The sequence below is a fragment of the Piliocolobus tephrosceles genome, unplaced genomic scaffold (genome assembly GCF_002776525.5).
Source record: "Piliocolobus tephrosceles isolate RC106 unplaced genomic scaffold, ASM277652v3 unscaffolded_4587, whole genome shotgun sequence".
Taxonomy (NCBI): domain Eukaryota; kingdom Metazoa; phylum Chordata; class Mammalia; order Primates; family Cercopithecidae; genus Piliocolobus; species Piliocolobus tephrosceles.
The window spans coordinates 1-10,298 of record NW_022330831.1 but is presented as its reverse complement, the minus strand read 5'-3'; the positions used below and the strand labels follow the sequence as shown (position 1 = coordinate 10,298).

General features: G+C 58.9%; 1 protein-coding gene across 1 annotated transcript; it reads left to right on the top strand.

Annotated features, from left to right (window-relative positions):
* The first annotated feature begins 684 nt into the window (after positions 1-684).
* On the top strand, positions 685-10,160 carry L1CAM (L1 cell adhesion molecule). The gene is made up of 17 exons (XM_023199232.2): positions 685-951; positions 4,055-4,160; positions 4,398-4,600; positions 5,538-5,660; positions 5,757-5,927; positions 6,218-6,329; positions 6,472-6,656; positions 6,778-6,909; positions 7,049-7,192; positions 7,759-7,870; positions 7,984-8,150; positions 8,253-8,409; positions 8,589-8,713; positions 8,801-8,911; positions 9,158-9,355; positions 9,587-9,657; positions 9,840-10,160. The coding sequence occupies exons 1-17, from the start codon at positions 876-878 to the stop codon at positions 10,158-10,160; spliced, it is 2,514 nt and encodes an 837-aa protein (XP_023055000.2). The 5' UTR covers positions 685-875.
* Positions 10,161-10,298: the final 138 nt, after the last annotated feature.

Here is a 10,298-nt window from a genome sequence, read left to right as displayed (position 1 = left end):
TCCTGAAACTATGTTGTGAAATGCAGCCATCTTGAGCCACTTTCCTCCCTTCTCTATCCCATTTCCTAAGCCCCCCATTAGCTTTTTAGGGCTGTACAGCACCCAGGAATCAGTTGGCTCTGAAAGCTATAGCAATGTGAGTGCAAGAAGAGTTCTTCTCTACATATATGTGCACACAGAGATAATAGATACAGGGATTCTTCCCCACAGATACATAAAGACACACAGAAAGACACACGTAGCTAGCAGACTTGTGTGTTGATTCCCTCAGGCACACATACTAACACACCCACTCATGAGTGCAACCCCTCACAGAGAAAACACGCCACAGAAATACCAGCTCACATTCAGCTCACTCCCTGCATGCAGATCTACAACCACACACATGCCCACGGACACCTGCTCACAGGCACATGCAGACACATACGGGGATGTTGTGCACACAGTGGCCTGTGCCATGCACAGGGGAGCTGATGGGGCAACAAGTTGGTGCCGGGGAGGCAGCTGGCAGGAAAGGTGCAGACAGGGAGTAGAGAGGGAATAAAAGGCAACCTGGAGGCCCAGCCCGGGCTATCTCTTCCATATTTCTCCCTCCAAGGTGGGGAGGGGTGCGGATGGGGAGGGGACGGCTGGAGAAGCCGGCCAGCTGGGGGCGGGGCTGAGGGCGGGACCAAGAGCCCGGGCTTACCCAGATGTTAGTCACTAACGTCCTTCCGTTCTCTCGTCTCTCTTCCCCCACCCTTCCCTTTCCTTCTCCCCTCTCCCAGTGCCCCCACTCCCAGCTCCCGCCCCAAGCCGACCACCAGACCCCTTCCCCTGCTGCCGGAGCCTGAACCGAGCCCGGCTGGCTGTGCTGCGCGGTGCCGCCGGGAAAGATGGTCGTGGCGCTGCGGTACGTGTGGCCTCTCCTCCTCTGCAGCCCCTGCCTGCTTATCCAGATCCCCGAGGAATGTGAGTAGCTGAAGGGAACCTGGGCGCCTCCCTTCACCGCTATGTTGTGCCCCTCTTTATCTTCTGCCTCCTCACCTTCTCCTTGTTCCGCACTCTGACTCCTCCCCTTGGCCTTTCCTGGGCACGGGGTGGGCAGGACATAGCCAGGACGTTGGGTACCCCTGGAGAGAAGGGCAGGGTAGAAGGTGCGGGGCGTGTCAGTACCATGGACAGGGACGGGCGCGGCCGGCCGGGGCGATTTCAGCACCAGGGACAGCGAACCAGGCACAGGGCCACGAGGTCTTGGGCCTCCTCCATGCTCTCCTTAGCCCGCCCCATCCCTGCCCGCCCCACTCCGACTCCTCCGCTTCCATCCCCCACTACAGGGGTGTGGCAGCAGGAGAATGGAGCTGTCCCAGCCCTCAGCTGGTTTGTGCAAAGGCCTGTGTTCAAGTCTTGTCCCCGTTTCTCTTTCTCCTCCTGGGCCCTTGCCACCCTGTCTCTGAACTGAGACAGGAAAAGGTGGCTTGAAAAACCCTGGTCCCAGCTCAGCAGCCTTCTGGACCCTTTTTCGTGTGTAGTTATTTGGTGGGGGTGGGGGCAGGGCTGTTGGAGCATGTGTCTATGGTTGTAACATTTCTTGGGGGCAAAGCAGGTGAGTGGATGTTGGGGAGTGTGGCTGTAGGGTTGTGACTAAGCTTGGATACACTGTGTATTTCTGTGTGCTCTTGTGATTGACTGAGTGTAGATATTCGTGAATGTGATTTTGACTTCCTTACATGGGTAACTGTGTGAGTCACTCTGTTACTTACTGGCCAGGTTTGTGGAGGTTGGGAGGTATTTGATCACTACATTTGATTGCAGTGGGTCATGTGTATGTGTAAGTGGGACTGAATGTGAGTACACACTTGCATGTGGGGGGTGTTACTGTGATGGTGTTTTCTCTTTAAGTAGCTGTCAGGCCGTGTGAGGGGCATGTCACAGGGCAGGCATCATATGTGAGGGCATTTGTGTCTCTTGAGCTACCAGGCTCCAGTCCCTTCCCAGCCTCACCTTGACACCTTTGTCTCTGGGCCTGGACCAGCAGGAGGCCAGTGTCACTGAGAGATTAGTTGGCGGATAGGGGTTGGGAAGACTGTCTGTACGAGCAGTGGGACAGGGGCTGCGAGAGAGAGGCTGGGGAGGCACCTGGCATTGGGAGGCAGTGAGGGCTTGGAGGAGGTAAAGAGGCTGGCCCCTCAGGCACATACATGGAGGGCCAGGGCCATGCAGACTCCCCTGGCACAGATGCACATGGGCACATGCGCACAGGTGCATGAAGACAAGCCAGGTACCGGGATGAAGGAGCAGAGTTACTGAGAGGCCACACAAGTGGAAACACATACCAGTGAGGCTTTCAGACACAGAGGACACAGAGGTGGATACACAATTAACACTGTACAGTGGAATGCAAGCTGTGCATTCTCTACAGAAAGATGGGAGTGGCGAGAACAGAACTAGGCCAAAGGCCATGGCAGCTCCAAGGCTGCCCTGGGCACTGACCAGCACTTGTTCTTGACCCTGATATGGCACAGTGGGCAGTGGCAGGCAGCCGGCCCTCCCTGTTGGAACCTGTCTTTCATCTCTCCCTCCCAGCCACTCCAGCCTGCTTTGTCTCTTTTCCTGCTTCCTCCACCTAGTTGGCTTTCCGCATCCTGTCATCCCTGTCACCATCTCCCTCCCCAGCTCAGGGCCCTCTGCAGTGTCCCCAGGGAGCCCCCTCCTCCCTCCCTGGACCTTCACACTGAGGTCTTCTGCAGAGACAAAGCTTTCAGAGGCAGCCTGCTGCTCCCTCCCTCCCTCTTCTCCCTTCCTCGAGGCTGCCCTGGCCAGTGCTCTGCAAAGTCCTGGGGCTGGGGCAGCAGCTCTGGCCTCTGCTCCAGAGAGCTTGGTGACTGACTGGGAGGAAGGAGGGAGAAGAGGAGGGCTGGTGCCAACCCCGCAGGCTATGGAAACTCAGAGGCAGCAGGGCCTTTGGGATAGTTTTCAGGGGGAGGGGGCAGCAGGGCTCTGAAGGCTGGGCCCTGGTAATTGAAAACACTCAGCTGTGCTAATTGGATTAGGAGGGAAGCAGGCTGGAGCAGGGGAGGGTGCCTTCCAAGGCATCCTGAACGGATGGGGTCAGTTCTGCAGGCCCTGCCAGGCCCTGCCAGGGGGCTGCAAGGACGCTCCTTATTAAAGGCAAGAATTTCTCTCTCCCTGTCTGCTAGAGCTGGAGGCATGGCCTGGCTGCCTCTGGGCTACATACCCCGTGTCTATCCAGTGCAGCCCCGACCCCTGGGCATTTCTCTGTCCCATCTCCCTGGGCTTGACCTGCCACTGCTCCAGCCCAGCGTGTGCCCCCTTGTTGCCACTGCCAGGGCCTGTTCTACTGTCATTCCCTCTCCACCGGGGGACTGCAGAAGCTTACTATGTCCCCTGCCATCTGCTCCACTCTGGGACTGCCTGTCAGTATTTCTCTCCATTCCCTCCCTCGCTGCCTGCCTGGATTTCTCAGATGAAGGACACCACGGTAAGTTGGGGAGGGGTGAGAGTGTTTCCAAGAAGGCCAAGAAGAGGGGTAAGGGGGCCCTTGGCTGAGCCTGCATGCCCGCCCTCCTGAGTGCCCGGGTCCTGCTTGGCTCTCCTGAGCACCATGTGCTTCTCTCACCTGTGCAGGGCTGGCTTTGTTCTGCCTCTGCCCCAGCCTGGGTACTCTGTCACCCTCACTGTTCCTCTCTGCCATTCTCTCTGGTCCTTTCTCCCCTGTCTGGGCTTTATCCTTCTTGGTTTCTGTGTCGTGGCTTTTGTTATCCCGGCTACTTTCTGTCATACGCTTTTTGTCTTTCTCAGGCATCTCTTTGTAACTTCCGTGGCTGTCCCCTCTGTCCCTGCCTCTCTTTACATTTTTGCATGTGTCCCTTTCTTTCTCTCCCTCTTTTCATGTCCCACAAGCCTCTTTTGTTCTTCCCCTCCATTCGTCCCCCTGTGGCCATGGGGCCTCCAAGGGCTCTGGACCCTGCTTCCCTCACGTTGGGACAGGGGCCGAGGCTATGACACCAGCCAGGCAGCACCCTCACCACGGCTCTCTCCACCCTGTCTCCAGTGATGGAGCCACCTGTCATCACAGAACAGTCTCCACGGCGCCTGGTTGTCTTCCCCACAGATGACATCAGCCTCAAGTGTGAGGCCAGTGGCAAGCCTGAAGTGCAGTGAGTGATCTCTGCCGTCTCAGCCCCTGTTGCCTGCCACTGACCCCGGCCTTGTGCCTCCCTGAACCGCCTAATTTCTAAGCCCAGAAGCCCCAAACCTTGCTAATCAGCCCAAGTCCTTGCCATCTCCCAGTCCATCCCCTCGGGGCCCTGACTGCTTGCACCTGTCCCTCCAGCCTGTTCCAGCCCCCGTTGGGTTCTAGGGCCTCAGGCCTCTGGGCCTTTTTCCGCCCACAGGTTCCGCTGGACGAGGGATGGTGTCCACTTCAAACCCAAGGAAGAGCTGGGTGTGACTGTGTACCAGTCGCCCCACTCTGGCTCCTTCACCATCACAGGCAACAACAGCAACTTTGCCCAGAGGTTCCAGGGCATCTACCGCTGCTTTGCCAGCAATAAGCTGGGCACCGCCATGTCCCATGAGATCCGACTCATGGCCGAGGGTGCGAGGCGCTGCAGGGACCAGGGAGGGCAGGTCCCGGAGCTTATGTGGGAGTGTGGGCTGGAAGCTGCTGTCTCTCAGCTGGTTGTCTCATGGCGAGGGGCCTGGGAGCCCTGCCAGCTTTCCACCCCACCCCAGCTTCTCCCCTGGGCCATCTTGTTTCTTGTGCAGTCTTCTCCTTCTTTACCTTGTCTCTGTCTCCATTGTGCTTCCAGTCATCTCATGCCCCTTTACTCCCTCAGGCTTTCCTGGTGCCTGCCTCATGGCTGGGTGGGAAGGTGGTGGGGGTGAGGGGCGAGCGGGCTGCAGTCATCTCTGTCCACACCCGCACTCCTTAGCAGGGCCCCTCTTCTCTGGCTTTTCCATTTGGCTCTTCATCTCTCCCTCTCCACCTCCGACTTGGTTTCTCTTGCCCCACAGCTCTGTCTTGATCTGTGTCGCCTTTTCCCTGGGGTTTTCCCTTCGCATTCCATCCTCCCTGAGCTTTCTGCCTCCTGAGCGCTCTCCCCTCCCCTCCCCACCCCTCTGGTTACCTTGGGAACCGTTGCCATGGTTTCTGTGTCAGGATGATGGAAGGGTCTGTGACTCCTGCATCCCTCCACAGCTCCCCTCCCCCATCACTGCACTTCAGCCTCAGCCTCCCCCCACCCGTCCTTTCCTGGGGTGGGCAGGGAGAACTGAGAACCGCGGAGGGTTAACCCTTCCTGGCCTCCTGGCCTCCTGCTCACCCTGGCCTCCCTAAGTGCCAGTCTCTGCCATGAGCCCAGAAGGTATCCAGAGGGTCTGCCTCCTTTTCTGTGAACTTTCTCCTGGCCTGACCCTCTCGCCCCCTCATCCATCCCCAGGGTAGCCCACCATGCCCCCCGCCCCCGCCTCCCTTCTCCTGTCCAGCACTATCTGGGCCAAGAGGAGAGTGTCAGCCCGTCTGTCCCTTCTAGGTGCCCCCAAGTGGCCAAAGGAGACAGTGAAGCCCGTGGAGGTGGAGGAAGGGGAGTCAGTTGTTCTGCCTTGCCACCCTCCCCCAAGTGCAGAGCCTCTCCGGATATACTGGATGAACAGCAGTGGGTGCCGGCGAGCAGCTGCCTCATGGGGTCGGGGTGTTAGCGGGGGTGTCTTCCTGGACAGGGTCATAACCTCAGCCTCCTTGCCCCCTGTAGAGATCTTGCACATCAAGCAGGATGAGCGGGTGACGATGGGCCAGAACGGCAACCTCTACTTTGCCAATGTGCTCACCTCTGACAATCACTCAGACTACATCTGCCACGCCCACTTCCCAGGCACCAGGACTATCATTCAGAAGGAGCCCATTGACCTCCGGGTCAAGGCCAGTGAGTCTCAGAGGCTCTGTACCCTCTCCCTGACTCCTTTCACCCTCAGGCATGGCCCTTCCCAACATAGGTCCATCTGACAACTCCAGGCTTCCTTAAGAACAGCGTGGCTCCCACCTCTACTCTGCCCAGACCCCTTCCCAGGCGTTGAAAGCAGAGACAGCACACTCTCCTTAACGGAGGAAGAAACAGAGGCCCTGGGGGCTGGCTGGAGTGTTAAGTCCCTCAGCCTTGAGATTTTGGGGTGGAGGGAAGAGTGGACAGCCCACCCACCCACTTTCTCCTGGCAGCCAACAGCATGATTGACAGGAAGCCGCGCCTGCTCTTCCCCACCAACTCCAGCAGCCACCTGGTGGCCTTGCAGGGGCAGCCATTGGTCCTAGAGTGCATCGCCGAGGGCTTGTGAGTCTGGGCACCCAAGGCAGGGCAGAGCAGGGTGGGGCAGCCCTAGCGGGGAGCTCAGACCACTGCGGGATGTAGGGGGCTGGGGTGAGTGGCCTTGTTCTCTCTCCCTTCTACTCTCTTCCCTTTGCCTCCTGGGCAGTCCCACGCCCACCATCAAATGGCTGCGCCCCAGCGGCCCCATGCCAGCCGACCGTGTCACCTACCAGAACCACAACAAGACCCTGCAGCTGCTGAAAGTGGGCGAGGAGGATGATGGCGAGTACCGCTGCCTGGCTGAGAACTCACTGGGCAGTGCCCGGCACGCCTACTATGTCACTGTGGAGGGTATGGACCTCCTGGGACAGTGGCCCATGATGCCCACTGTCATAGGGGAGGGGAGGGTCTGCACTGGGGCAAGAGCCGGCTGCCGGCTGCGGGCTCAGGTTGGCTCTCCCCTTCTTCCTAGCTGCCCCGTACTGGCTGCACAAGCCCCAGAACCATCTATATGGGCCAGGAGAGACTGCCCGCCTGGACTGTCAAGTCCAGGGCAGGCCCCAACCAGAGGTCACCTGGAGAATCAACGGGATCCCTGTGGAGGGTGAGCAGGGCCTCAGGCAGGAGTGGGGAGTGTGGTGAGCCCTGGGCGCTGTGGGGGAGAGGAAAAAGAGGGTGAGAAAGGGCCTCAACTCAGCTCAATGCTGGGCTGGGGCCCATGGGCGCACCTGCTGCATGCACAGAGTTGGCCAAGGACCAGAAGTACCGGATTCAGCGTGGTGCCCTGATCCTGAGCAACGTGCAGCCCAGTGACACAATGGTGACCCAATGTGAGGCTCGCAACCGGCATGGGCTCCTGCTGGCCAATGCCTACATCCATGTTGTCCGTGAGTGCCCTCCCTTCCTTACCTCCTACTCCCAGTCTGTCCCTGAAGCCCACTGGGCCAGGCCACCAGAGTGACTCAGCTGGCAGCTGATGTGTCCTCGGCCTACCAGGCTGGCACTGGCCTTTCTCCTTGCTGAGATCCTTCACCCCATCTCACTCAGCCTCATGATAGCTGAGGGAGATGTAAGAGGGGAAAGGCCTTGTCACTGTGACTGAGTGGAGGCTCACCACGGACAGGATGTGACGGAGGCCAGCCCAGGTGGCACCTCTCCTGGAACCTCAGGGAAGGCTGGGGACCAGGCCAGGAAGGTTTTTGGGGAGAGGTGACTGTCACTTAGGTCTGGAATAACGTAAAAGTTGGGTGGCTGCAACCAGAGGTGCATCTGAGGCAGAGGGCAGTGTCTGAAGGCAGAGAGACGCAGCCTGGCGGGGGCCTCAGCTGGGAGCAGGGAAGCAAGACTTTCAGGGCTCTTGGGGGCCTGAGGAAGTCGTGCAGAGGGTCCCTGGCTCCTGGCCCAGCTGTGGCCCCAAGTCCTGCCCTGTTTCTCAAGACTGTTCCTCCCCTAGAGCTGCCGGCCAAGATCCTGACTGCGGACAATCAGACGTACATGGCCGTCCAAGGCAGCACCGCCTACCTTCTCTGCAAGGCCTTTGGAGCGCCTGTGCCCAGCGTTCAGTGGTGAGTGTCTTGTCCTGGTAGTGGTGAAAGTCCTGTCCCAGTGGCCAGGGAGCCAGGGAGGGCAGGGAGCCCAGGCCAGCCAGTCAGAGCCAGGCCCGCCCTGCTCCCTCCAGGCTGGACGAGGATGGGACAACAGTGCTTCAGGATGAACGCTTCTTCCCCTATGCCAACGGGACTCTGGGCATTCGAGACCTCCAGGCCAATGACACTGGACGCTACTTCTGCCTGGCTGCCAATGACCAAAACAATGTGACCATTGTGGCTAACTTGAAGGTTAAAGGTCAGGCTACCCTTGCCACATGGCTGGCTGTGCCTCTGGGAGGGAGGGTCCGGGCCTCTGGAGGACATCAGAGTGACTTCCTCACGCATGCATTACTCTCAGATGCAACTCAGATCACGCAGGGACCCCGCAGCACAATCGAGAAGAAAGGTTCCAGGGTGACCTTCACGTGCCAGGCCTCCTTTGACCCCTCCTTGCAGCCCAGCATCACCTGGCGTGGGGACGGCCGAGACCTCCAGGAGCTTGGGGACAGTGACAAGTGAGGACAGTGACAGTGAAAGAGGGCAGAGTGGGAAAAGCTGGAAGTCCAGACCTTCTGGCCTCATGCTTGCTTTGAGGGGGAAGGCTCTGGCAGGAGTGGGGAAAGAAGGCAGGAGGCAGGAATGGGAGGGGAGAAGAGCCCAGATGACAGGAAGGACAGACATGGCTCCTCCACAGGTACTTCATAGAGGATGGGCGCCTGGTCATCCACAGCCTGGACTACAGCGACCAGGGCAACTACAGCTGCGTGGCCAGCACTGAGCTGGATGTTGTGGAGAGTAGGGCACAGCTCTTGGTGGTGGGTAAGTCTTAGGGTGGAAGCCTCCACTCCAGAAGGCCGGGGCTCACATCGCTGGGCCCTTTCAAGCACCTACCCTCCCCACCCTCAGGGAGCCCCGGGCCAGTGCCACGGCTGGTGCTGTCCGATCTGGACCTGCTGACGCAGAGCCAGGTGCGCGTGTCCTGGAGTCCTGCAGAAGACCACAACGCCCCCATTGAGAGTAAGAGACTTGAGCTCGGTGCCACCCTACCATCACCTCTGCCAGCCCTGGCCCCTCCTGGGGTCCTCCCTCCTCCTGGAGCCTTCCTGGGGGGACATGGCTTGGGGGGACTCACGGTTCCTCATGGGAATCTGGAGATGCCAGTTGGCCTGGGTACTCAGAGACCCAGATTGTACCCAACCCCTCCACAGCCCTTCCCCCAAAGCCACACGCCAATCACTTCATTGCTGGTTCACTTCTTGGCAGAATATGACATTGAATTTGAGGACAAGGAAATGGCGCCTGAAAAATGGTACAGTCTGGGCAAGGTTCCAGGAAACCAGACCTCTACCACCCTCAAGCTGTCGCCCTATGTCCACTACACCTTTAGGGTTACTGCCATCAACAAATACGGCCCCGGGGAGCCCAGCCCCGTCTCTGAGACTGTGGTCACACCTGAGGCAGGTGAGTCAGGGTGGCACCCACTCCCATGCCATCTGGAAGGGGCTCCGGGCTGTGAAGGGAGGGCTGAGAGAGGTGCCATGCCCAAGTTCCTCTGCTTCCAAATTTCCAGGGGGAGTGCGAGGGGACTGGACTCCCTTGGTGCCAGAATGAGCCATTTGTTCCTTGGTCCTCAGTCCTCATGGCTCTCCAAAAGAGGCTGCAGCATTGATGTGTTAATACATTCTTTTCCAGCCCCGGAGAAGAACCCTGTAGATGTGAAGGGGGAAGGAAATGAGACCACCAATATGGTCATCACATGGAAGGTGAGAGTCCCTGGGCTAAGCTGCCTGTGGGACATGAGGCCATGACCTGGGTGTCTGTTGCTCCCCCTTGGCTGTGCAAAGGAAGGGGCTGATGTCTGGGGATGCCAGTCTGCGCTGGGTGGCGGGCCAAAGAATGCTGGTGTTCTTGGCCAACCATCTCCTCTTCTGCTGGTCTCCTCCAGCCGCTCCGGTGGATGGACTGGAACGCCCCCCAGGTTCAGTACCGCGTGCAGTGGCGCCCTCAGGGCACACGAGGGCCCTGGCAGGAGCAGATTGTCAGCGACCCCTTCCTGGTGGTGTCCAACACGTCCACCTTTGTGCCCTATGAGATCAAAGTCCAGGCTGTCAACAGCCAGGGCAAGGGACCAGAGCCCCAGGTCACCATCGGCTACTCCGGAGAGGACTGTGAGTATCTGGCAGGCTCCTTCGCCCAGGGTGGAGCTCGCCTGCTTCCACCCCAGCCCATGTCCACCCCTCTCAGCGCTGGTGTGCGCCTTTCCTAAGGGTGAAGATATTCTCTTACATAACCAGAGCGACGTTATGAAATTCCCCACACTTCACATTTCTATAATTGGCAGCGGTATTCCAGTTGTATCAGCCAATGCTGCTTCTTTCATTTCCTTGAATCTGGAACATGACCA